The following is a 27,816-nucleotide window of genomic DNA, read 5'->3' on the forward strand; positions in this document are numbered from 1 at the left end:
CGTCTCATCAGTAGCTTCTTTATTTCTGTTTGTTCAAAGGTAAAAAACAGTTCCAGTATTACAGATAAGTCAGAAATAAACAACATATTTATCCTTTATATAAACTGGAGCTTTAATCGCTCCAACATGAGAAATCTTGCACCTTTATTGCTCTCCATCAGGGAAGTATTGCACGAGGAAAAGATCAAATGGAAAAACTGCGTATTGCACCTTTAATCGCTCTGAGTTTAGGTTGCAGCAGGATCTTCAGTTGGAGGAAAGTCTAGAAATCTTAACATGCTCAGGTTCAAAACGGGTAAAAACACCTGAACAGAACTCTGGAATGTAGGAACAGTTCTGGAAATAAATCCACCTTCAAATATCAAACCGGATCTCCTAGAACCTCTGAGTGGCGAAACAAACACCATCAAACATGCAGCAAGGAACGAGTTTAACCAGCAGTCTAAGGATTGTCAAACATGCAACTAAAGGAAGTCGTTCCTGAATCTGACAGGAAGGAAGTCCGTCAGTCAGCTTCCAGTCGGGATCAACACCAACACTCGGATGCAGAAAAATAAAACGCAACATTTGAAGATGGAAATTTACCTTTTAAATAAATGGATTTATCACACAACCTCAACCTGTTTTTATTTAAAGGTCAGGAAGATAATCTGGGATGTGGAACTCCAGAATATTCTGTTAAAATGTTGGACCGACTCTGGTTCAGACGGGATTTCACAGAGAGGTTTGATGCTCCTGCTGACTTCCTGTCTCTGTAGGAGTGGATGGAAATAATGCAGAACATTCAGAGAACTTAACCTGACCTCATCTCAGCTCCTGGTTAGATGTTTGTTAGACATCCTGAGGAAACAAAGCAGAATGTTTCTGCCAACTGGTACCTCATCTTAAACCACCAGTGAATCGGATGAGTTGGAGCAGGAACAGAACCACAGTTCTACAGAGCTAGAATTAGGAACGGTGGCCACCCAAGGATCTGGGCTGGGGACTGCTGCTTAGGAACCCAGCAGCAACCAGGACTAAATATCGAGGTCCCTGAGGACCAGAGGTAGGGACTGTGGCTCCCAAGGACCAGGGCTGAGAACCAAGGCCAACAAGTGCTGATGCTGGGTCCTGGGTTCATTAGAGAGATTTATTGAACCTAAACTGATCTAAATATGATCCAAATGTAAACAGAACCATCAGAAGCATCTCTGAATACTCCTCACCAACATTCTGACATCCAGCCTATCATGGGTAAAGGTGAAAGATCATCCAGCCTTGTAGAAGCTGAGGAGAACATCTTTAAAGTACAGAGGAACTGTAACAATGATAAATCTGTCTGCAGTCAGTTTGTTAAACTGAGAGTGAAGCGGATCAGTACCATTATTACTCAGTATGAGACCAAGCAGAGTTCTGAGCTTTGATCTGGTCCAACATGATGAACACTCGGACCTTAGAAAGAACTTCAAAAAGACATGATTTCAGTTTCTGCATCAGATGCTGGAGTTTTCCCAACATGCCTGTCGGACCGATGGCAGAGTAGAGGAACCGAGCTGTATTCCAGTGAAAGGATCCGAGCTTCAACCAGTTAACCAGTGCTGGTGATCTGTGACTATGAGCAGGACAGAAACTAAACTGGGTCATTGCCCTCCCTGAAGTACACCTGCTCCCACACCACGCTGCCCCACTCACAGAAGAAGCCCCACAGGTTGGGCGCCGCTCCACGGTCGAACGGGTTCTCGTCAGCACCGCAGTGTTTGAGGTAGGAGATGCGGTGGCGCGACATGAACTCCCAGGTAGTGATGTTCATGGAGATCAGGTAGAGGTGGGAGCCGAGCAGCAGCAGCACGATGAGCGCCAGCAGAGCCAGCAGCGTGCAGACCGTCAGCAGCACGCCGTTGGAGCGCAGCCACAGCGACCAGGAGGGGGCGTAGCTGAAACCCGTCCTGAGGAGACAGCGCAGCCGTCAGGCTCTGACCCTATGACCTGTGACCTCACATAGGTGTGTACTCACCAGGTGATGTGCAGCCCCCATAGCAACACCAGCAGCTGCACGCCCAGGTACAGGACGAACCAGCGGTGGTTCCTCTCGCCCACACAGTTCTCGATCCAGGGGCAGTGGTGGTCATAGCGACGGACGCAGTGCTGACACGTCTGGCAGTGCTTCGACCTCATTGGCTGCTGCTCCAAACAGAGAACATACCTGATGCATTTCATGCTGGTTTTACTAACAGTGAATCTGGAGCCCAGTGAAGGCTCCAAGGTACAGGATGATCTTCTCCTCTTCCTCCTCATCATCCTCGTCCTCCTCTCTGAATAGAAATAATCTGTACTCATCAAACTGAGGCCAATCTAAGAACTATCCACTGCAGGTGTGCAGAACCTCACTCTAATCTAATCCAAACTGGTCCTTTAAGTTTAATGAAAAGTTCTGCAGCAGATCTGGTTGGAAACAATCATTGTGACTCAAACAACATCTGCAGCAGCAGCAGCATAAACTCACTCTGAGAACATTTATTCAGTGGGAAAAATCCTACATTAAGAAAACATTTGAACAAATTTACTGGTGGCACAATTATTGACTCCTGTAATAATTACTGCAAAAGTAGGTTGATCAGAATTTCCATGAACTTCTAATTAATAATCCAAGACTTCCTGTTCTTTGAGCTACTCCTCAAACTAGGAAGGACAGGAGAACATGCCATGATTTGGTTGATCTTAGGAGAAAAACAGGCTCCTGTCCTAAACCTTTCCAGACCTTCAGTCAGGACAACGGTTAGGATGTTCAAACCAGCTGGAGCTGAGACTAACAGGCTTAACGAGGACCAGAGCTTATCTTCAACCACTCAGTGAAGAGGTAGGGAACTAAAACATCTCACCGTTAGATACCTGCAGCAAAGAGCAGCATGGGGTCAACAGGTCTCCATAGCAACCAACAGACTCTATATACAGGTCAGCTGACTGAAAGGCATGCCAGGAAAAAGCCTTTTCTGTCCTACCTTCACAAACGTAAAGTAGTGGACTTTACTGGACCTGGGAGCTTTGGTCAGACGAAGCTTTTCAGTTTCAGGATGACTATGTGAAAAAGTACGTCATACTCACTGTTGAGTACAGAGGAGGATGTGTGATGCTTTGGACCTGTGGACCTGGAGTGCATAGCATCATGAGCTCCTCAAAGGACATTTGCAAAATGAACCTGATAAAACTGAAAATGGACTGGTGTGTTTTAAGCAGGATAATATTCCAGAACATCTGGCTACATCTGCACAGAAATGGTTCAACAAATACAAGATCCACCTTATTCCATGGCCAGACCTGAATCCTGCAGAAAACCTGAAGAGAACATCAGAGAAGAACCCGAATCATCTAGATGGGAATAGTCAAAGATCTCTATGTGTTTGTATGTTGCTACCTGCTGAAATGTTGCCTGAAAAGACTGATGGATGAAGGTTCTTCTATGTCATCTAGAACAGATCTATGTGTCTTGGTCAGAACTGATCCAGTACTGGATCTCTGACAAGAAGCCAATCAGAGGCTTGAACAGTGAAGTTCTAGAGTCAGACTGGTCAGCAGGAGTCCTATCATTAACTCAGAGTGAGCTGAGGATCTGCTGTCATCCATCACACCAGGACGTAGTGTGAAGGTGTAGGATGTCTCCTGGCTGCAGCTGCTAGAGTAAGGTTACAGATGATGATGATGATGTAACTGAAGGGCAAGAACAGGAAGGATTGAGGATTTAGCCGACACAAATAAATCTGTAGGCCACACAAACTCCTCAGATCTGACCTTTCAACTACTAGAACTGCTTTTCTCCAGGTCCCGTAAAAATGTGCTCTTATTCCACATGGTGGTGTCCAAAGGTTCCAAAGATCAGAAATGTTTGCAGCTATTATGCAAAAACCAAAAGGTTTTGTCCGAATGTCAACATTTCTCTGACATCATCAGATTTAGCTACTTTAACAAAAATTATTCCTCAATTTCTAAAGAGTTCAACTCTGGGTTTGGAGATAGTTTCATGTTCAGATCGAAACACTGTAGATGTCTCCGTCTAAAGAAGAAGTCCACTTGATTGGTGGGCCAGTCCTTTGCAACATCTCCTTCCCTGGAAGCACATGCAAGCGAGTAGCTGAGCAGAGTTTGGACAGTCAGACTGCACCATCAACAAGGTTCTGTCTGACCCCCTCAGATCCAGTTGTCTTCGTTTGGATCGTATGCTGCCTTTGTTTGTGTAAAGTTCCAGCAGGATCTGGTTATGTTTGTCCTGTGTGTGTGCCAGAGCCGATCCCCTGCCTATCTCAGAGAGACCTGCTGGACAGAACCAAGCCTGGAGCAGAACCCGAGTTTTCTCAGAGCGAGAAAAACAAAAGTGGGAACCTTGAGCAAAGATACAATCAGATGAAAGCTGAACAGTCTACATCTGACTAAAATAAGGCACTATTCTAAGTTCTACTGTGGTGGTTCTGGTGCTGAAAGCAGACAGGTCCATGTGGTTCAGCTAGTTTGAATTCCTCCCTCCATTTTTGTCCTTCCCCTGACAGTTTAAACTAAGTATTAGAACCTGAGGTTACTCTACCTGCAGCAGACAGTGACCACAGCGGCGCTGACGCAGGGATTTGGTGCTGGGTGGGATCATATCCTTCTGCTCCTCAGTTACTCCCAGAGTGAACTGGAAACACAGGAGAAAAACCTGTCTGCAAAGCCCAAACCATGATACCACCACCACCACATTCAGCAGAGCATCAACGGCCAGAAACAGACACAATGTTATATTTTACATGCAGGGTTACTGTTCCTTTAATGACTTTAGACAGATTATGACTGAACACTCTGATTAGATTATCTATGACACATCTGGGATTATTCACTATTAACCAATGCTATCACATAGGACTGGTTTGACATACTGGTTTTATCTAGTGAGATTACTGATTAGATGTGGAAGCTGCCTTTCCACGGCAGGAACCTTTTCTTTAATTTTCTGGGTCCATTCCTCAACTCTACAACAGGAACCAGAAGTAAGACAGTATCATGGTGCCCCAGAAAATGACTCTGGTAGAAAGGTGGTCCTTTGGTTCTGACACAAAACAATGGGAGGAGTTTTATGATTGGAGGTTGCTGAATATTTCTTACTGGTTTAACTTTCCCAGTATTTGTTTCTTCTCCCTGTTTAAACTCGCTACACTTCATAGTTTCTGTTAACTTTCAATTATACAACAGGAAGAATCAATTTTTTTAGCAAACAACATTTAAACCCAGCCACTGATGTGAAATATCACAGATAAACAGCGCTTACATTCAAATACATTCATAAAACGGGGTACCTCAGGGGTTCAGTCTTGGGACCTATTCTTTCTCTTTGTATACTTCCCCTCTGGGACAAATAATGAGGCAGTTTTCGGATGTGTCCTATCATTTCTATGCTGATGATATTCAGCTCTATTGTTCGTTTAAGCCAACCGAATATTCAAAGTTTTCCTCCTTGATAAACTGTATTAGCAGTATTAAACAGAGGCTAAGTGACAACTATTTGCAGGTGAACTCTGACAAAACAGAAACTTTAATCATTGTCCCTGAGAACCGAAAAGTTGAAATCAAGAAGCATCTTGGTGCTTTGGCATCTTCTGTTAAACCTAACCTCAGAAACCCTGGTGTTCTTTTAGATTCTGCCATGTCTTTGGAGCCACATTCCTGTGGATTAATCAGAAACAGTTTTTTTCAGCTAAGAAATATTTCTAATATTTCTAAGCCGAATGAGAGATGATTATTCATACTTTTATTTCATCTCGTCTCGATTATTATAACAGCCTTTTTATATGCTTGAATAAGGATCTTGCCCGTCTCCAGTGGGTTCAAAATGCTGCTGCAAGGCTTTTAATAACCACACGAATGAGACAGCACATTACTTCTGTCTTAATTCCTTCACACTGGTTACCAGTTCATCTTAGAATCCATTTTGAAATTTTAGTCCCCACTTTTAGATCTCTGTGGGATCAAGCCCCAGCCTATATTTCTGACCTTCTGGAGCCCCTCAGTTCTTCTCGCAGTCTGATATCTTTCAATCAACGGCTGTTAATGGTCCAGCGAACCTTTTTTAAAACCAGAGGAGATAAATCCTTTATAGTTGCGGCCCCCAGGCTGTGGAAGGCGTTGCCTCCATCTTTTGTTGCCTTGAGTCTGTGGATTCTTTTAAGAAGCAGTTGGAGACATTTATTCAGACTGGCTTTTAACTAGTTGTATTGTGTTAGGTTTTGTATGTTCATTCATTCATCTTCCATACCGCTTATTCCACAGTGGGTCACGGGGTGAGATGGTGCCTATCTCCAGCAGTCTACGGGCGAGAGGCGGGATACATCCTGGACAGGTCACCAATCCATCGCAGGGCAGCACACAGACATACAGGACAAACAACCATGCACACCTATGGGCAATTTAGAGAGATTTATTTAGAGAGACCAATTTACCTAACCTACCTACTTTTTTGGACTGTGGGAGGAAGCTGGAGTACCCGGAGAGAACCAACGCATGCACGGGGAGAACATGCAAACCCCATGCAGAAAGACCCCCGGCGGAACCCAGGACCTTCTTGCTGCAAGGCAACAGTGCTACCAACTGTGCCACCGTGCAGTCATTAGTTTTTATATGTATTGTGTTTTAATTTATTCTTAATTTTATGGTTTATTTTTCTTTTCTTTTTACGTATATTTTTACTGCTTAGGTTTTTGACTTGTTTTTATTGTGAAACACTTTGTGGTTTGACCTGTGAAAGGTGATGCTGGAGCGTGATGACCGCTAAGATATGTAGATCATTACAAACTTCCTCTGAGTTAGAAGGGATTTTCCTTTAGTGTCAGGGTGTAACTGATGTAAAATAATAAACTGGCTGTAGAACACTGGATTGTGACCCCAGCTGAAGAACTCCTCTGCTGAGTATTTAAACCAGAGGTCTGCTTCAGTGAAAATCATTTATAGTTACATCTTTTATTAAGTGACTCTACATCAGTTATAAAGTGTAACTGCTGTGACAGAATTATTGGTTCTAGTTTAACTCCTGAAAAGCATATCTTTTATTTCCACAACCAGAAAACAAAAGCTCTCTCCTCTGCAGCCAGGGTCACGATCATTTAGAAACTGGCTTGTTACTGGGGGCGGTTTCTGCAGATCACTGACGCTCCTGCAGGAAGAGGAGGATCTGCTCAGCATCAGTCCGGTTTAGGACAGCGGAACCAACTAGAGGAACGGTTCAGGGGTAAATGATCCAGATGAAGTCCCTGTTAGACCAGCTGTTTGTGAAGATTGGCCTGTAATAAAAGACCTTATAACTGGATTCAATCTCCATTGTTCCGACCCAGATTCACGTTCAGCTGAGCTCCACCTGGTCCTAGAACCGCCCCTGGACTACCGGTACTCCTGGCTCACCTGCAGGTCATTTTCCTCAGACAGGATGAATCCAGGATCCATGAGGGACACGGCGAAATACAGCAGCACCGACAGCAGAACCAACAGGACGAACAGAACCGGCTGCAGAAGCTGACCCGTTTCCTCCTGCTTCCTGAGCTCTGCCAGAGACACACAAAGATTCCAGGAGCTGATCCTGAACACCTGACCGGGATCAACTGGGAGGCACTCACCTGTATCATACAGGAACAAGATCAGCGTGATGATCCAGGTCAGAACCACATGAGCCGTCCTCACTAGAAAACCCGAACCAAACACATTCTTGAACATGGTCCTAACATTACAGAACCTCCACGGTAACCTTCAGAGGATAGGACTGGGAATCAAGGGACTGGGAATGTCAGCAAGGAATGGGAAGAATGTGGGACGTAAGAAGCTCAGGAAGGAAACCCTTCTGGAAGGAGTCAGAACATCAGAACAGTTCTGGAGGAATAAATTCTGCCTGGAAACAGCGAAATGCTCGATAACGGCCACTAAATTCATCCATTAGGGCCAACGGTCCGCTAGCATTCCGGTGCTCAACGGATTGTTGTCGTCCTCAACACAGGCAGCCCTGATTGGTCAACACCAGGCACGTGACAACACCACAACGATAGGAGGAGCCTGAATGAGACGTCGCTACGGCCGCCATCTTGCTCAGGCTCTGACCGTTTCATTTTCTTTCAGTTTAGTTTGCCCTATTTTATTTGATTATGCTTTCTATTTTTTATTTTGTATTAATTTATTTTATTTTAGTTTCCTTTTATTTTGTTGCTTTGAATTTTTTATTTTACTCAATAAGATTTTTATTTTGTTTGACATGTTTTTTATTTAAGTTTGCTCATTTTTTTAAATTAATTAGATCATTTTGCCTCATTTTATTTTTTAAATGTTATGACTGATATAATTTTATTTTGTACTCTTTTTATCTATGTTTTTTAAATGTTGATCATTTAAAAAAAAAAAAGAAGAGTTTCGTATAGTAATATTTTGATTTGATTTTAATCTTAACTTATTGTACTATATCTGTTTACTTTGTTTAAGAGGTTAACCTGTTAAGCCATTAGGGTTTTAGAAGCAATTCTTGCCTGAAATTACATAACTGTAATAAATCAAGACTAGTTCCACAGTTATAAAATCTAAATGCAATCTTTTGGTACAAAGATTAGACATAAACAAAGATTTTTCCAGTGGAACCACTATTGCAACTGTTACTATGTTTGATTTATTTGTGATCAAAGAACAAAAAATTCCAAGTTTTTGAGCCTCACCAAAATGTTTCACTAATTGAACATTGCAAAGCATCTTGAAAATCCTTTTGAAAACCTAGGAGAAGCCTCATGTTTTATCCATTAACATCTTGACTACTTGCAGCAAATTTGGACTGAATGAACTGAATATTTATATGTATATTATTATATTTATATTTTATATTTGTTCCTCAAAGGTTTTAGTGGGCAATGTGCCAGGTGGAGCTGGCCTTTTGGCACAATTCACCCAAATGTCTTTTAATGGTAAATCATAAGCATAAAGAACATTTTTAAACTAAGCAATGATAATTTATGTACAAATCTTCCAACAACCATAAACCGTACTTCTTTCATTTTATATTCAACACAACTATCTCAGTATTTCTTAGCCATAGTTTTTCTCACAAACCATTTAACGACAATTAAAATACAGTAAACTGCAGCAGTGTCCTACAGTATCTTTCTCTTCAGCACTCATACCTTAAAAACTGTATAACACCTCCATCAACTTCTCTTCATCATAATGAATGTAAATTTAGACAGGAGCTGTAAAGCATCGTTACATGGCAGTGACCACCCATCACTCACTCCAGTCAGCCTGGCACGTTGCCTCCAAAAATTGAGGAAAAACTCTCCTTTTTTATAAGCTGCCCCAGCTGGGAGGATGAGGACGTCAAATAGCCGAGCTGAAAAACCTCCCGTCCATGATCCCAGTTTCTGTCATGTAAGATGGGTTGATAACCTTCAAACTGCTGATGTGAAGATACTCCAGAGAAAGCGCTATGCTGACACAGACGTATTTGACCAGAGGGGGGTTTTATTTTCACTTTATTTACTCCGCATGAGGCTCTAAATATGTTTGGACACCATCAGGCATCTAGACAGCAGATGCCATGTAACTTTTAGTAACCATCAACATATGACTGATTTGGAAAGTGTCACAAAGAGTCATGTCTCCTCTGAACAGTCCTACATTTGTTTTTTCGTTTGGACAAACACTCCCTGTCCAACTTCTGACTCAACTGACCGTGAGCCATATGGGAGAATTAGAGCATGTCAAGCTAAACTCCAGACTCTATGAAATGTACTTGGGTCCAAAACTCCATACAAATATTTATCCCGGGTGTGATTCTAAACACAAAATAACACGGGTCACATCATACTGTAAATGTTCTCCAACACCCAGCTCCCCTGCCACACTCAATCATTCCCTTTTCAGTTCCTGTGTTGTATTTCTTGCTCGTATATTCAGTAATGTCTTCATCAGAGAAGGGCGGTTAAAATAAATGCATTTGTTCTTATCAAATTCAGAAGAGCCACTCAACTCAAGCTCATGTGAACAAACCTCTTGGTTTCTTCCTCTCATTTGCTGATCTGAACACCTGTGTATCATCAAAAATAAATTGCAGCAACTTGTTACAAACCAGGCAAACAGAAGCAATACGTTGGCACAATAATAGAAAAAGTGTTTATCATAACTTTAAAAACCAACACACCAGGCAGAACAAACCACCATTAGAGCCACAAACCCAACAGGGACCAAGCCTAGAAACATAGTCCACAGATTGAAGTGGCTAAAGGACATATAACACATGAAATCCTGACCAGCACCAGCTGTTGAACTAAGGTCTAATAAAAATGATATTCAAATAAAAACAAGAGGAGCAGGGAGTCCCAGCCAAAATAAAATAAAGGATGAAGAAGCCTCAGACCAGCCAAACAACCGTCTAATCTGGACCTTCTTCCCTCCATCAAACCACTATTCTTTTCCACTTGTCTAAGATTTGGTCATGGGGTCCCAGATCCAGCAGGGAAATCCAGACATCCTTCTCCCCTGGTGACACTCTTGCTTTTTCTGGAGGGTCCCAAAGCGTTCCCAGGCTTATCCTCATCCTGATGCTGCTCAACTGAATTCTTTTGATTCAGAGATGCAGTGGCTCTACTCTACTTATTTAATGGCCAGCCAATTGACTCTAGAAAAAACAATATAATTAAGGAGAGCTCCTTCAAAAACAGACTATGGAGTGCTTAACATATGCATTTAATTGTGTTGTTAGTCATTCTTGTTTATTGCTGTTATTTGTGCTGTAGAATATGTGAAAGTACTGAAGGCTGTTATAAAATATCAAAGCTTGTGCAAGAATGATGGACAATAAACATTTTCTGATTCAGATATAAAGTAAACTAGAACCACTTCAAAATATGATTGAGTAAAGTATGTAAATATTATCATCTGAGACTCTCTTAGCTGTTACCATCAATTCACAGAAGTGTCCAGTCTTTACAATCTGCTACACAGACAAATGTTTCTTTGTAAATATACTTAAGGGTCAGAAAAGTTTAATATAAAAAATATATAAAACTTGAATATAATTATTTGAGATGTCTCCTCTGTCAGTCTTTGGATTGATTGACAACAACCTAATTCTAATCTAGCCTGTAAACGACAGACTAATGGAAAATAATTATTATGGTTTAAACATTTCCTAGAAGAATGTCAGAATAATTTGTGTTGAAAACCTGGCAGCGCCTCCATTGATTATGACCACTAGAGAGCAGTGAATACATGTGATTCAGCATCTCTAACCCTCCTCACTGTTGAAGCACTGTGACAAAAAAGCAGCAAAAGTTCTAAATAAATTAAAGTGTAAACATTTACAAGATCTTGTTATGATATTCAACATTTAATGAACTTCTTATAGCAAGCTTTCTCACAAACATGATCATTTTAGCTGACTGTTTATTAAAATAGAAATTAGAATTAAACAACTAAGAACCTAATTAAGCCTAGAATTTATTATGGGAGTACTTTCTTTCACACTGACAGCTTCTTTTGAACAAGTATCAGTTTGTGTGAAGTCATGTGACCTGTTTGGCTCCTCCTTCTGCAGAGTATAAAGGCTTCTGAACACACTGATCTTTGCATTTCCTCACTAAGTCTAACAGCCTGCAGAAATCTGCTTAACAGGTAAGCTCACTACAGATATCAGCATCACAAGAAAAATCTCCCTAAACTTTAGATTCATAAACTATCTGACTAGAATTTGACAGATTTAACTTATAAGGTGTATCATTTTAGATCCTGCAACAACGTACTCTGGCAGTTTTTCCACTCAGAACTGTTTTTTTTTTGTTATTTCCTACATTAACATAAATATTAATTCACTGAAACAAAGAAAAAGGCATTAGTCATGCCTTTGCAGCATCTGTCATCGTACAATTCAAACAGACTTTGTTTTCAGATAAGTATCAGTTTGATCAAGTTTAAGTGTGTTTAAGAATATGTTTTAAAATGCGGTTGTTCGGGGTGTCGCCCCATAAACAGAGATTATAGTCCTTGATGTAGCCGTTCTGGGTTGGATTCCTGACCTTGAAACCTTTGGGGCAAGTCTTCCCACCTTCAATCTCTGCCCATTTGCTGTCTGGTTGCTGTCAAAGGTCACTGGTGCCACAAAATCTTTAAAAAATGCTTTTTGTTCTACCAATAACTGTTTAAACCACATTCCAAAGCACAAAATGTTCAGAATTTAAATAACAACATTAATAATCATTAAAAAAGGTAAGATAGCCAGTTCAAAGTTCTATTTGCAAAATGCGTGAGAGAAAAGAATAAATGAATTTAGATTATTAAGTTAATCTTTGTGAAATTCCACAGTTTCTATCACAAACAAATACCAGAATTAAATCTGGTTGTGAACGGAAGAGGAAACAAAAACCTGCTATGATTTACAGTCCTGTGCCATGCAGGGCAAACAATGAGGCAACAGTTTCTGTGCCAATAAAACCAGTCTCAATGTATCTACCCTAATAAATTGTTCCTGTCTCTGCCACAAAAACCCCACACAAAATCTCAAAGAATGCACTTTCCTACAAAGCAAACATGCCTTTCAGTGCTATGTGTACACTGTCTCATGTTAATTTGTGGCATGGAAGCGAGCTGGCTCTTTTTTACCACTGCAAGCCACTATACTTTTCATCATAAAGATGAACACCAGTCTCCTGACTAATGGCACGTCTGGATTATGTTCTGTTGTGGCTATGTTTCTTAGGTTTGATTAGCAATCAGTCCCTTCGTTTCACCTGCACCATGCTCCATAAATACTCTGCTGTTCTATTTGTTCCTCGCGGAGACATTAACTCATCACAGTTTCATGGTTTATCTGATCATGCCGAGTCTGTCCTGCCAAACCTGTCCTTGTCTGTTTACATGTGTTTCCTGCCTGCCTGCCACCACCTGCTGAAGTGAGTTTGGCTTATTAAAAAATAACCCTACTCACCACAGCTCTGCCTGCTGTCTGCCTTCTGAGGTCCACCACCACACCAGTCATCACAACCATAATGTTCAGGGGAAGAAACGATTTACTTCCAGACATATTTAAAAATGTTCAGTGACAGAGATGGGGTTATAATTTAAGAAGCAAACTGAATTAAACAAAACTATGTGTTTGTACGACAAAAAGGTGTTTTGGTGAGATGAATAAATGGAATAGTTTAGGTCACTGGTGTCAAATTTCAGTCCTCAAGGGCCGGAGTCCTGCATCTTTTAGATGAGACTCTGCTTCAACACGCCTGAATCAAACAATTAACAAACATTAGCAGGACTCTTGGGAATTTGACTGGATACTCGGGTTGTAATTAGGCCATTTGATTCAGGTGTGTAGGACCAGGAACACATCTAAATGTTACAGGACACCGGCCCTCGAGGACTGGACTGTGACTCTCCTGGTAGGTGATGGCTTGTAATAAAGACCAAATTTAAATGAATTTAAAGAAACGATATAAAAAGACACAGTATGTAGCTGAGGATGGGATGCAGTGATGTTTGCTGCATGTCATTTTTATTTCAAACTTTAGTTGTTATTATTATACATCTTCTGTAATACAGACATTATAAATCTGGCATGGTAGTTTTCATGTTTTATTTTGGAGGTAAGTAATTAAGGATGGTGATATGACCAAAAGAGGGTAGGGAATAATACATTTTTACTTCTAGCTACACTGTTTCATATCTCTGATGAGTTTTTGTTCTAGATTTGATTTTTTCTTTAAACTTTAAATTAATATTTTTTAATCACAAGTTAGAGTTAATAAAAAAGATTCTTCTGTCTACAGCTTATTTTGATGGTGGCCACAAAGTAACACCCTGGCCATTACAGGTCCATCTCAAAATATTAGCATATTGTGATAAAGTTCATTATTTTCCATAATGTAACGATGAAAATTTAACATTCATATATTTTAGATTCATTGCACACTAACTGAAATATTTCAGGTCTTTTATTGTCTTAATACGGATCATTTTGGCATACAGCTCATGAAAACCCAAAATTCCTATCTCACAAAATTAGCATATTTCATCCAACCATTAAAAGAAAAGTGTTTTTAATACAAAAAACGTCAACCTTCAAATAATCATGTACAGTTATGCACTCAATACTTGGTTGGGAATCCTTTTGCAGAAATGACTGCTTCAATGCGGCGTGGCATGGAGGCAATCAGCCTGTGGCACTGCTGAGGTCTTATGGAGGCCCAGGATGCTTCGATAGCGGCCTTTAGCTCATCCAGAGTGTTGGGTCTTGAGTCTCTCAACGTTCTCTTCACAATATCCCACAGATTCTCTATGGGGTTCAGGTCAGGAGAGTTGGCAGGCCAATTGAGCACAGTGATACCATGGTCAGTAAACCATTTACCAGTGGTTTTGGCACTGTGAGCAGGTGCCAGGTCGTGCTGAAAAATGAAATCTTCATCTCCATAAAGCTTTTCAGCAGATGGAAGCATGAAGTGCTCCAAAATCTCCTGATAGCTAGCTGCATTGACCCTGCCCTTGATAAAACACAGTGGACCAACACCAGCAGCTGACACGGCACCCCAGACCATCACTGACTGTGGGTACTTGACACTGGACTTCTGGCATTTTGGCATTTCCTTCTCCCCAGTCTTCCTCCAGACTCTGGCACCTTGATTTCCAAATGACATGCAGAATTTGCTTTCATCTGAAAAAAGTACTTTGGACCACTGAGCAACAGTCCAGTGCTGCTTCTCTGTAGCCCAGGTCAGGCGCTTCTGCCGCTGTTTCTGGTTCAAAAGTGGCTTGACCTGGGGAATGCGGCACCTGTAGCCCATTTCCTGCACACGCCTGTGCACGGTGGCTCTGGATGTTTCTACTCCAGACTCAGTCCACTGCTTCCGCAGGTCCCCCAAGGTCTGGAATCGGCCCTTCTCCACAATCTTCCTCAGGGTCCGGTCACCTCTTCTCGTTGTGCAGCGTTTTCTGCCACACTTTTTCCTTCCCACAGACTTCCCACTGAGGTGCCTTGATACAGCACTCTGGGAACAGACTATTCGTTCAGAAATGTCTTTCTGTGTCTTACCCTCTTGCTTGAGGGTGTCAATAGTGTCCTTCTGGACAGCAGTCAGGTCGGCAGTCTTACCCATGATTGGGGTTTTGAGTGATGAACCAGGCTGGGAGTTTTAAAGGCCTCAGGAATCTTTTGCAGGTGTTTAGAGTTAACTCGTTGATTCAGATGATTAGGTTCATAGCTCGTTTAGAGACCCTTTTAATGATATGCTAATTTTGTGAGATAGGAATTTTGGGTTTTCATGAGCTGTATGCCAAAATCATCCGTATTAAGACAATAAAAGACCTGAAATATTTCAGTTAGTGTGCAATGAATCTAAAATATATGAATGTTAAATTTTCATCATTACATTATGGAAAATAATGAACTTTATCACAATATGCTAATTTTTTGAGAAGGACCTGTATATTTAGGAGAAAAGGGCCACTGAACCAGACATCTAAAGGTTTGTTTTAATGAAATTACAAAACTGTAAGGAAAACCCAAGATCTAAATGATTTTAGACGGTTCACTCTGACTTTATCGCCCATTTTCAATTTTCCATCTGTAAATAATCTGTGATTTTTGTTTTCTTGCACTTTTATTCCAGTGCCATATCCTGGGACTGATCTTCACTGATTTTGGTAGCAGACATAATCATGGACACTGCGTGAGTAATTTTGAGTTTTAGGATTATTTCATAATCACTGGAACTGTAATAAATGTGAAATTATTGGCTTCTTATAGATTCAGATCACTAACACTTCCTTTACATATTGTACTTCAGACTTTAAAGCCTCATGGGACATTGGATATTATTCATGTAGTTGGATAATTACCCCTTTCAAAGTTTTTAAATAAACACACAACAACCAACTCAGTCTGACATTTATTGTACAAGTCAAACCAGCAAGATTACAAGTCTTTCTCACCGTGTCACAGATGTTACATAGTCCGATCTTACCGTAACATCTATGGCCATTTCAGCCTTTCAGACAGGAGTAACCGGCTTGGGTTCACTTTGAGCTCCCTTCTTTGTATTGGGACCTTTAAGATCATTGTAAATTATAAAGAACAGATGTAAGTCACAGATTGAAGGTGTAAAATGTAAACGGGTTGTAATGGGGCAGTGTATATTTATAGCAGCTTCCTTTAGTTATCTTGCACTATATTTATATGTTTTGTTTTATTATTTTTAGTTCTATTTTTGTAATTTTGCAATTGACTGTAATATAGATCTTATATTAATGCACATTGCGCTTTTTTGTTCAGTTATTAAAAACCTCCTGCCCACTAAAGTCTTTAGTTGTTGCACTCTGTGGATTGAAAGGAGGAAAAAAATCTAGGTTTTGACAAAATGATAATAATATTATTATAAATAATAATACTGTATTAATTTGAGCCAAGACAGCACTACAATACAACTGAAATGAAAAGAAAAATGATGAAACTTTGCCGATGAATTCACTAAAGTGAACGGAATTATTTGTCTTTTCATTTAGGAAACTACTCTGAGAAATTGAATAATTAAGTGTGGGTATAGTGAATGTACATATAATGTTCAAACATGTCAAAAAGAGATCTATCACTTTCTACATGGGCATTAACTAATTTCAATTTGTAATGCATTATTTTCCACAGTGTTCTGAAAGACTCAGGATGTCCTGCTGTCTGCCATCAGAAAACCAACAAGGAGATGTTTGGGACTCTGACCAGAGTCTCTGTTGGTAAAAAGCAACTGAACAAACCAAATAAAACCATCTTACTTGTTGGAGAAACAGGAGCAGGAAAAACTACTCTGGTCAACGCTCTGTTCAACTACAGCATGGGAGTAAAGTGGCAGGATAAGGTCTGGTATCAGATCGTAGAGGAGGGAGAACAAGGTCCAACATCAGATGTGATCGTTTACGAGATCTTTGGTTCTGAGTGTAAAACTCTGCCGTACTCTCTGACCGTCATCGACACGCCTGGTGTTGGCGACACCAGAGGGATTGAACGTGATGTTATCATCAGTCAGAGATTGTTTGACTTGTTTCGCTCAGAGGATGGAGTTCAAAAAATTCATGCAGTTGGTGTGGTAATTAAAGCAACAGACACTAAAATCAGTGAGCGACTGTCATACGTCTTTGATTCAGTGATGTCTCTTTTTGGAAAAGACATGGAGAAAAACACTGTGGCGCTCATAACCCATTCAGATGGAACAAAAACTGAAATTGCTCTTCAGGCACTTGAATGTGGAAGATCTAGATTTGTAAAAAACAAGAAGAATCAAGCTCTTCACTTTATGTTCAATAACTGTCAGAATGCGCCCCTTACAGAAGAAACTGGAGCAGATCTAAAAGAGGCATGGAGAGTGACAGAGAGTGGAATGAGTCAATTTGCATCTTTTCTTGAAAAGACTTCTCCTCAACAGCTACAAGCAATGTTTGGGTGGAACTCACGCATCAGACTGTCAGCATACATACAAAACCTCCAAGAGAAAATCCAACTGAATGAACTGAAAATGAAAGAAATAACACAGATTGAAGAAGCATTAAAGAAAAACAAGAAAGACACCGAGAAAGATGAAAAGTTCCCTGTAAACGTAAATGAAGTTTACAAAGTTAGGGAACCTATTGACAGTGAGACATCGTTTTTAAAATCTGCCGTGTGCTGTACTGTCTGTGAGGAGAACTGTCATTACCCTGGTTGCACAATGGCTTTGGATCCACAACACTGTGAAGTCATGAAGTATGGCCGATGCACTGTTTGTGTCAAGAAATGTCATACATCATCTCATGTTAAAGACAACTGGAGGTATGTCACGAAGACAAGAGAAGTTAAGAGAACACAAGAAGAAAATAAACAGAGGTATAAGAGTAATAATTCTGATATAAAGAAAAACGTAACAATACTAGAAATCCTAGAAAAAGAAATGGAAACCCTTACCCAAGAGAAGTTACAGTTGACAGAGGATGCCTACCAACAGGCTGTCAAACTGGAACAGTGTGTCCTTAACGTATATTCGGTCTCCACATATGTCTCTTTGGATTTCCTGATTGAAAAGATGAAGGAAAAACATGACCAAGAGAAAGTCCAGAAACTGGAGGAGATAAAAAGCACATTTCAACAGTTAAACGAAGGAGCCAAAGCAGTGCTGCAGTTCAAGTAAGTTGAATTAGACTTTGCATGTTTTCATTTAGACATAAATTGTGTAAATATTATGAACTATAATACCAAGCCTATAATAAGGATCTCAACGAAAGGTGCCATCATCAGCTGTAATGAATGAAATGTCTCTGACGTTTAACTCACAAAGAATGTAGTCACATGATCTCAAGATTGTGAAGCATGTTGCCACAGAAACCAGTGCTCCCAGCTGATTAATCTGATGCATCTTGTCACGCTTGTAAGCTGACGAGTGGTTTAAAAGATGTGTCAAAGAGATAATCTATGTGAAAGTGAAACTACTCTCAATAACAAGGGAGGAGACTTAAGATATTACTTGATTACTTGTCAATTTAATTGTCTTTAAAAAGAAAAGACATTTTCTTGTCACTGTAAAAAAACAACAATTAACTGAGAGGGGAGCTAGCACCAGCTTTAGATGCTAGGAGGACCATTTCTTCTGGACACATGCCAGACCTCACCTCATGAGATCATGTGACTTCCTTCTTTGGGTGTTAAATCCCAGCGACATTTCCTGTTTGCACTCATGTAAACCTTTTTGTTTTCCATGTCCAGTGTTAAAGAATGAACTACATTATGTATGTGTTTGGGTTTTGCTCATAGTGTATTTTAAGCCTATCTTCTGATACTTCTGTAAGCGTTTTAGAGATTACTTTCACATATCTGATCAACTCATCTATGTTTACTTGTAGCCATCATGCAATCAGTAGCTTCTGCTCACCTGTGCCACCTCATTTTCTTATTTTAAAGATTTTCTTTGCAGCACTAGTGGCCTTTATTTTTCCAGTATTTTTTAACAGTTAGTAGTTAGTAGTTAGACAGGAAATGGGGGCGGAAAAATGGAGAAGACATGCCGCAAATGTCGCCAGGTCCGGGACTCGAACCCGGGACAGCCACCCCTAGGACTAAGACCTCCATATCTGGGTGACTACTCCACCAGCGCTGCACCCATATCACCTCAGTTTCTGTCCATGCCTGCACCTGTTCAGTCTCCTTGGAGGATCTGCATTTTACGTTGTTTCTACCTGGATTATTCTGCTTTTGTCCAGGCATGTGTTTTTGCCCATACTCTATGCCTGCCCTGCAAGTTTTAGTTTTTTTATTAAATATTTTCAACCAACTGCTCCTGCCTGCCTGTCTGCATTTGGGTCCACTTCAAGACCCACATCTTGACCGAATAATCGTGTCTGACTAGGACCTCTTAACATGGTTTAAATTATGCTTATCTTCTTGAGTAGGAAACAGAGAAGGTGACCATCATTTTCCTCTCCTGCTTCGCCATCATTACCCCCACCTGCTCAAGAGTGGCAAGCAAGCATTGAGACTGCCATTTACATACTGGGGATTAATATGCAGCAGTTAAAAGAGAGGCTTAACAGATTCTCCAAAGCTGCTACTGCACAAAATGCTCCCTCTTATGCTCTATGTCTTCAGAATGCTGCTTAGTCTGATCCCATGTCCTCCTCCTTGCCTGCTGCTGCAGCCGTTTCCATGTTCTTTTCCTTGTCTGCCACTGCAGTGGATCCCACGTTCTCTTCTTCATCCTCATCAGCAGCAGCAGTTATAGCAACCGTACTTCAGCAGAAGCAGTGGCTCTCATTTAATTACAGTAGGGGTAGCAGCATCTCTCTGGTCTGCTTTATTTGCTCTGGAAACTCCTGCTCTGCAGCCCTCAGCCTCATCACCATCATCATTGCCATCTACACCTCTGACTCCATTTTCATCTTAGCCATCATTGCCTTCTGCACCACCTGTTTTTCATTCCATGTTCCTAGAGGAGGTGAAGGACGATGCTCCTCATATTCCTGTTCTCAAGGTCTTCAAGAGGGTTGAGTAAGAGCTGCCTTATGTATCTGTTCCAGATCTCTGAGCGGTTTGAGGGCAATCTGCCTCACATTCCTATGCCCGAGTTCTCCAAGAGTTCTCACATAAGGGTGTCCAGGTGGATATGCCTGTTGTTCCTGACCCAGCCATCCACACCACTCTCCAGAGCTCTGGCGAGGGTCCTCTAGGTTCCACCTCCGTTCTCCAGGGTTTCTCAGAGGATTCCAGCAGTTCCACCGCCATCCTCCAGGATTTCTTAGAAGGTTCCACAGCCATTCTCCCGGGTTTCAGTGGTTTCAATGGTTCCACCATGGTCTCAAGTCTCCAAGGCTCCATCATGGATTCAAGCTCCTTTGCTGGTTCCCATCTCCAGGGTTCCACCGTGTCCTCCAGTCTTACAGATAAGTTAGAGGGAGGGGGAGTTAATACTTTTATCAGGTCATAGTTTCAGCTCATAAACCAAGGCACTTAGACCAAGGCACTACATTTTTCACACTTCTGCTCAATGTGCTTGAAGTGTTTTCTACTCATGGTGTATTTTACATCTACTGTTACTTCTGTAAGAGTTTTTCCCTTTGGTTAGACAATTCTAATCTGATCAGCTCATTCATGTTTACTTGTTTACCACTGCCAGCCACAGCCATCATGCAATCAGTAGATTCTGCTCACCTGTGCCACCTCATTTTTCTCAGTTGCCTCCACCTGTTCAGTCTCTCTATGAGCTCTCAATGTTTCATTGTTCCTTGACGGATTATACTGTTTCAGTTCATACCTCACTTGCTCATGTCCAGGCCTGTTTTTTGCTTTTCTTATTAAATCTTTTCAACTCACTGTGCTGCTCCTGCCTGCCAGTCTGCATTTAGGTCCACCCCAAGAACCAGTTGCAGTTCTAGACCAAATTTACCAGAGGGGCCAGGGTGGGGCAGTGTTTTTTACATGGGGGCACAGAACAAAAGTATGAAACAAAAAAAAAGCTGCAATATTTCATCGTTTGTTGTTTCATGTTAAGTGAGCCACAGAGCCACTTGTGGTTCTGGAGCTGCAGGTCGCAGACCCGTGATCTAGCAACCTCTGAGGCCGTCACAGAGCAGCTGTATTTGTCCCAGTGGTGCCGGAATAGGGGGGGGCCATTGATGTTCACGGCCGGTCAGGGCCGTGATCTGGTCCCAACAGATATTCAAGTGGGCTGGACCCGATTGTGCTGAGAGGCTGTGATGGATCTCTCAGTTAGTGTCATTGTTTCGTTTTTTGAATGCATCACCAGTCAGAAACGGCTGTCACATAATCTCTCCAGACACCAGGACGCACGAAACCATTTTTAATGAAAGGAGAACTTCTATTTGACTTTTTCTTTTATTAAAGACAATTGGTTAATATAAACTGTTTGTCCAGTCTCATCATTTATACTGAGACTGGGGAGAGCCCCACTCAGCAGGTAGCAGGAGGAATAAACATAGTGGTCAAAATGCATAAACAGAGTCTCTAAAGGGAAACTTTTAAAGAGGGAACAGGAGGAAGGAGGGTTCTGGACTAAAGCCCCCAATATATCAAGACCCTAAAAACGCCCCTTAAGTACCACCAACATTATAGTGTGACAAAATTGAGAATGGGCGACGCAATATCCCCACGACCCCCCCACCTCTAAAATGGATCTGGCGCCGCTGATTTGTACTGAGATTAGATTACCCATAGATGGACTTTATTTAGTCAGGCGGGTCCGCTGAGGTGCAGTCATTTGTGTAGAGGGAGAAGAGGAGTGGGGAGCGATCACACCCCTAGGGGGCGCCGGTGCTGATGGTTCTTGTGCGGGAGAAGATGCTTCCCAGCCTCACCAGCTGCTGCTGGTCCTTCAGAAGCTGGTTATCCACTGACAGGTGGAGGCTGGGACTTTGAGCTGGATGAACTTCTGGTGGAGGATGTCTGGGTTGATGGTGTTGCAGTCTGAACTGAAGTCAAACAAGATCCTGGCATACATTCCTGGGTGGTCGAGGTGTTGCAGAATGAACATCTGCCGACCCCCATCCGAACGGTAAACTGATCACTGTATTAGTTGATCAATTCTTCCGCTCCATTTGCTCACCCGGTAGGCAAAGTGCAGGGGGTCCAGCAGGGGGCCTGTGATGCTTCAGGTGCTTCAACGCCAGTCGTTCAAAGGATTTCATGACCACAGACGTCAGGGCAACAGGCCCGTAGTCATTTAATCCTGTGATGGTGGGTTTCCTGGGTACTGGGATGATGGTGGAGCATTTGAAGCTGGAGGGATACTCAAACAGCTCCAGAGACTTGTTGAAGATCTCAGTGAAGATGGTTGCTAATTGGTCGGCACAGGTTCTCAGACATGATTGGGAGAGGTTAGGTCCTGAGGCCTTCATTGTTTTCAGGTGCTGAAAGATCTGATTTACATCTTCCTCTGAAATCTTAAATGCAGGCAGGGGGTCTGAAGGTAGGGGGGTGGTTGGTGTATGACAAGAATTTGTGTCTGAATGGGATGTGGAGGAGTTGGGTTGAGGTGTGAACTGTTGTTTTTCAGACCTGCCGTAGAAATCATTCAGTTGCTTTGCTAGGCGTGGATTCTGCTCAGGGTTGGGGGAAGGTCTCCTGTAGGCAGTCAGGTTTCTCAAACTATTCTATACAGCAGAAGTGTCCTTGTCTGAGAAGCTTTTTTTAAGCCTCTCACCGAAGCTTCCCTTGGCTGCTTTGATGTCCTTGGTCAATTTGTTCCTGGCCTGCTTATACAGGGCCCTGTCCCCACTGCTGTGAGCCTCTTCCTTATCCCTGCACAGCTGCCTCAGATGAGAATTGGACCAAGGTTTATTGTTATTGTTTGGGCAGAAGGTCTTGGTCTGCACACACATGTCCTCATAGAAACTGATGTATGATGTCACCACCTCAGTTAGCTGGTTTAATTCAGTGGCTGAAGTTTTAAAAACAGTCCAATCTGTGCAGTCAAAGCAGGCCTGTAACATCTGCTTGGACTCATCAGTCCACTTCTTAACCATCTGAACCACAGGTTTGGAAGCTTTTAATTTTTGCCTGTAGGTTGGGATGAGATGGACCAGAGAGTGGTCAGAACGTCCCAAAGCATTCCTGGTGACATCATGATATGCATCCTTTAAAGTTGTGTAGCTGTGGTCCAGGGTGTTTTTATCTCTGGTGGGACACTTCATATGCTGTCTGTATTTGGGATGTTCATTGGAGGTTTGTACTGTTAAAATCCCCAAGAACAATGATGAAAGAGTCTGGATGTTTTTTGTCCACGTCTGTTATCAGCTCAGCCAGTTGTTTTTCAGCACCTGAAGTGGAGCCTTGAGGTGGTATGTAAGAACCAACCAGTACAGACGAGGAGAAATCCCCTGGTGAATAAAACGATTTACAGTTAATGAGGAATAACTCCAGGTCAGGACTCCATGTCTTCTTCAACACTTTGATATCTGTGTACCAACCTTCGTTTATATAAAAGCAGATTTCGCCTCCTTTCCCGATAAGTCCATGTCGCAGTCCGCTCTTAACAGCTGAAACCCCGGTATCAGACGTGCGCAGTCCGGGGTGTTCTCACTCAGCCAGGTTTAGGTAAAGCAGAGGGCGGCAGAACCGCGGAGGTCTGAGTTTTTACAGGTGAGGAGAAGCAGTTTGTCCATCTTGTTGGCCAGGCAAAGCACATTTGCCAGGTAAATTGAAGGCAAGGGTGCACGGAGCCCTTGGAGCTTCACGAGCACGCCGGCTCTCTGAGAGTACTGAGCTGGGAACTGAAGGAGGGTAGCAATGAAACACAGATTGAAAACAGAAGAAGCTGAACAAAAACACTAAAGGATCTACAAACCAAAATGGAAGAGAGTAACCCTAAAAGAAGAGTCGAAACTAAAATACACTGATAAAATAACACAAGAAGTAAAAATCTCAACACAAAGGACTGATTCGATACGGAGAGACCTTAATGACAATTATAAACAATCTAAAATAATCAAAATACAAATGCAAGTAAAAACCAAAATGCCTGTGGGTCATCATAGTCAGCTCTTATGCAGCCAACACCAGTTTACATTACCCAGCCTTCCTTGAGTCCCTTCAGGTGTCTGGACAGGGGGCTATCTGGGTATATGGGGAGCTCTAGAAGCATCACCCTGAGTAATAACCTCAGTAAATGTTGTGGTAATGATATGACATGAGGTAAATAAACAAATAATTACAATTTTTTAAAGTCTTTCCATTTCAGCCAGGTTTTATTGAACAAGTTGCTCCTCGCTGACGTCTGCTGTTTTAGTATTCAAACAACACAACTTCAACACCTGACCACCTCCTTACCTGTAAAATTTAATGCTGTATTAAACTGGAAAAATTTGCATGTCCTGCAAAAATGCAGTGTGAATGCTGTGAGGTGAATTCTTCAGCTGAAAATTGTGAGAAAGAAGCTAAAATAAACTCCAGAAAACTTGCTGAAGTGTGACGAATTGGCAGAAATATTAGAAAAGAAAAACTGTCTCCTGATCTGCTTGAATAGGAAAACTGCTGAACAGCTGAAATTACCTCAGAACTACTTGTTCAAACGGTTGTTGAAATATAAAAAAACTTGGCTCAATTGTAAGTAAATAAAGAAAAAACTGCAAGCACATAAGCTAAAGAAGCACAACATTTAGATTTAAATAACATTCACATACAGAGAAGACAGACAGACAGACAGAAAGATGAAAAGGAGACACAAGACAAGCCATCTTCATTTATAAAGCACTTTTAAAACAGCAGATACTGAACAAAGTGCTGAACTACAAGAATCACTAAAATACATAAAAAAAACATGAGATTAAAAAAAACAAATCATAGAAATAAAATCCAAGTAAAAGTAGCAACAATAAAATGCGACATAACAGGAACAACTAAAATAAAATAAAATCAACATAGCTACTGAAGAGGCTTTTCTAATTTGCAATTCTAATTTCTGTGATGAGACGGCACACACAAACCATCTTACTGATGCAAACCCGTAAGGAACTCTATGAGTTTCTATGGCTCAGATAAAAGGGTCATGTCTCTGTTCAAATTGTTTTTATTGTTGTGTTTTTGCATCCCTTCAAGAACTAGACAGTGTTCATTTATAAAGGAAAAACTCTCTCCATTTTTACAGGTCCAACACAACCTCTTTGGAATATATAACTTCCATCAGTCTTCTAGTTCGTTCCGGATCTCCTGCGGTCTACCAGCTCAGAACAAAGAAGGAGAACTTTGGGACCTTGACCCGACTGACTGTCGGTACAAAAAAGCTGAACAAGCCAAATAAAAGCATCTTGCTTGTTGGTGAAACAGGAGCAGGGAAGTCTACTCTGATCAACGCTCTGGTCAACCACGCCATGGGAGTGAAGTTTGAGGATGAAGTCTGGTTTCAGATTGTAGAAGACGAGAACAGAAATCAGACAGAAAGTCAGACCTCAGATGTGATGGTGTACGAGATCTTTGGTTTTGAAGGTAAAACTCTGCCCTTCTCTCTGACCATCATCGATACTCCTGGCTATGGAGACACCAGAGGGATTGAACATGATGTCATCGTCATTGAAAGATTGTTCGAGTTGTTTCGATCTGAAAATGGCATTCATGAACTTGATGCAGTGGGTCTGGTGCTGAAGTCAAGCGTGAATCGTCTGAGTGACCGACTGAAGTACATCTTCGATTCAGTGATGTCTCTGTTTGGAAAAGACATAGAGAAAAACATTGTAGCCCTGGTCACTCACTCCAGTGGAAGAAGGCCGAAGGACCTGCTTCAGGCTCTCGAAGCTGCAGATATTAGATGTGCCAAAGATGAGAAGGAACAACCTGTTTACTTCCTGTTTAATAACTGTCAACAAGATGAGCGAACAGACGAACCAGAATACCTGGAAAATGCTGATAGAATAGCAAGGAGAGGACTGAGTGGCTTTACTGCCTTCCTGGGAAAAACTGCACCTCAAAAACTAGAAATGACTTTGGATGTTCTCAATGAACGGATCCGACTGGCATCTTGCATCCAGAACCTGCAGGATAGGATCCAGTTGTCTGAGCTGAAACAGGCAGAAATTAAACAGATCCAAGAAGCTCTGAAGAACCATGAAGATGACATGAAGACCAAAGAGAAGCCCACTGTAGATGTTAATGAAGCCTACAAAGACAAAGAATACATTGAAGGAGATTTGCTGTTGATGACTTTATTTAAAGGAGCAGTCTGCTGTACCGTCTGTGAGGAGAACTGTCACAATTCTGGATGCACAAGTTCTACAAGCCTTAAAGACTGTGAGGTGATGAAAGATGGCCGCTGCACCATTTGTTCTTTGAAGTGTCCTGTATCTGCTCATGTGAAAGGAAAGTGGAGATATGTGAGCAAGACAAAGAGAGTTCAGAAAAGTCTGAGAAACATAAAGGATGTAGGTGATAATAAAGACTCAGAAAGGAAACAAAAGTTGGGCCTTTTGGAAACTCTTGAAAATGAAATGAAACAACTAACAGATGATAATTTGCAATTGGTGGAAGAATCCTTCCAACATGTTATCAATCTTGAGAAGATCGCCCTCAAAACTGACACAGCATCCACTTATGTCCACCTTGACTTCTTCATTGAAAAGATGAAAGAAACAGGAAACATTAAGAAGGTCCAGAAACTAGAGGAGATGAAATGCAGAGAGGGCGAATGAATAGGATCAATGCTGCAGTATGTTTGGGGAACAGCAGCAGGAAAAAATATTAAGGAATGAATGTAATTGACTGAATTTTTGAAATTCTATTTTGCCAAAAGTATTGGGTCCCAGCACCAAATCAATGAGTTCTGGTGGTCCAATCACCTCCATGGCTGCAGATGTGGAGAAACTTGACTGGCCTGCAGAGTCCTGACCTCAACCTTCTTCAACACCTTCGGGATGAATTAGAGTGGAGACTGTAATTCTGGTTTTCTCCTCTAACGCTCTCCTAAACCTTGGAAGACGTTAACAGAAAAGTTAAAGTTTCCATTGCTGGCAACGGTGGGTCCATCAACAAACTGGACCTTCTAGATTAAGAATAGGGGACCATCAAAGTTAATGTAATTGTACAAGTAGACAGACAAATACTTCTGGCAATATAGTACATACTGGGTGTTTTTTGTATGAAGACATTTCTAATTAATAAAGTAGTAAATTGAAAAAAAAAACTTAAAGAAAGCAGTAGATTGTTTTCTCCTTTATGAATGTCTTTCCTATTTGTAGCCCTGAATCAGTGCTTTTTTGTTATTTTTGTGTCTCTGCTCTGTTCTCTCAAACCCCCAGTCGGTCGTGGCAGATGGCCGCTCACACTGAGTCTGGTTCTGGTTCTGCTGGAGGTTTCTTCCTGTTAAAAGGGAGTTTTTTCTCTCCACTGTCGCTACATGCATGCTCAGTATGAGGGATTGCTGCAAAGTCAACGCCAGTGACTGTCCACTGTCTCTACATGCTCATCCAGGAGGAGTGAATGCTGCAAGTCACTGACTGGATGCAATCTGCTGGATTTCCTTAGATAGAAAAACTTTTTATCCAATTTGAATAAATAACTGAATCTGACTGAACTGTTCAATGATTAGGATTAATAGGAATGTATGAACCTGACTTGTGTCTGCAGTATTTCAAATGAGGCAGAAGAGAAACACTTGTTTCCCTTCATGTTGAAAATGTTTTAAATTTAACTATATTCTTTTACAATAAATATCATGTTTGTTGAAATTTTACTAAATGATAAATAAAATCAATTATTCTTAAAATCAGTTTGGCCAAAATGCCTTTAATGGATTATCACCTCCTGTCAAAGGTTGTGGTTTTTGAAGTCAGACCCAGGCACAGACAGGAGTGTGGGATGAA

General features: G+C 41.4%; 2 protein-coding genes across 2 annotated transcripts; one reads left to right on the top strand and one right to left on the bottom strand.

Annotated features, from left to right (window-relative positions):
* Positions 1 to 2: 2 nt before the first annotated feature.
* On the bottom strand, positions 3 to 8,141 carry zdhhc12b (zinc finger DHHC-type palmitoyltransferase 12b). Its single transcript, XM_047371868.1, has 5 exons — positions 7,608 to 8,141; positions 7,396 to 7,535; positions 4,553 to 4,645; positions 1,994 to 2,160; positions 3 to 1,925 (listed from the first exon to the last, which is right to left on the bottom strand). Exons 1-5 carry the CDS (start codon positions 7,702 to 7,704, stop codon positions 1,610 to 1,612), a joined length of 813 nt encoding a protein of 270 aa, XP_047227824.1. The 5' UTR covers positions 7,705 to 8,141; the 3' UTR covers positions 3 to 1,609.
* A 3,373-nt stretch (positions 8,142 to 11,514) lies between these two features.
* Positions 11,515 to 27,137, top strand: LOC124872113. Its single transcript, XM_047371809.1, has 4 exons — positions 11,515 to 11,631; positions 15,612 to 15,671; positions 16,643 to 18,148; positions 25,113 to 27,137. Exons 2-4 carry the CDS (start codon positions 15,661 to 15,663, stop codon positions 26,644 to 26,646), a joined length of 3,051 nt encoding a protein of 1,016 aa, XP_047227765.1. The 5' UTR covers positions 11,515 to 11,631; positions 15,612 to 15,660; the 3' UTR covers positions 26,647 to 27,137.
* Positions 27,138 to 27,816: the final 679 nt, after the last annotated feature.

Source organism: Girardinichthys multiradiatus, chromosome 8 (assembly GCF_021462225.1).
Source record: "Girardinichthys multiradiatus isolate DD_20200921_A chromosome 8, DD_fGirMul_XY1, whole genome shotgun sequence".
Classification (NCBI taxonomy): Eukaryota; Metazoa; Chordata; class Actinopteri; order Cyprinodontiformes; family Goodeidae; genus Girardinichthys; species Girardinichthys multiradiatus.

Bases quoted from the DNA above. Each gene is read 5' to 3' on its own strand.
- zdhhc12b (XM_047371868.1), bottom strand. From the start codon at position 7,704: ATGTTCAAGAATGTGTTTGGTTCGGGTTTTCTAGTGAGGACGGCTCAT. The intron at 4,646-7,395 runs GTGAGCCAGGAG...CTGTGTTTCCAG, and splicing joins CTGAGGAAAATGACCTGCAG to TTCACTCTGGGAGTAACTGA. The intron at 1,926-1,993 runs GTGAGTACACAC...CTGTCTCCTCAG, and splicing joins TGGGGGCTGCACATCACCTG to GACGGGTTTCAGCTACGCCC.
- LOC124872113 (XM_047371809.1), top strand. The intron at 18,149-25,112 runs GTAAGTTGAATT...CCATTTTTACAG, and splicing joins AAAGCAGTGCTGCAGTTCAA to GTCCAACACAACCTCTTTGG.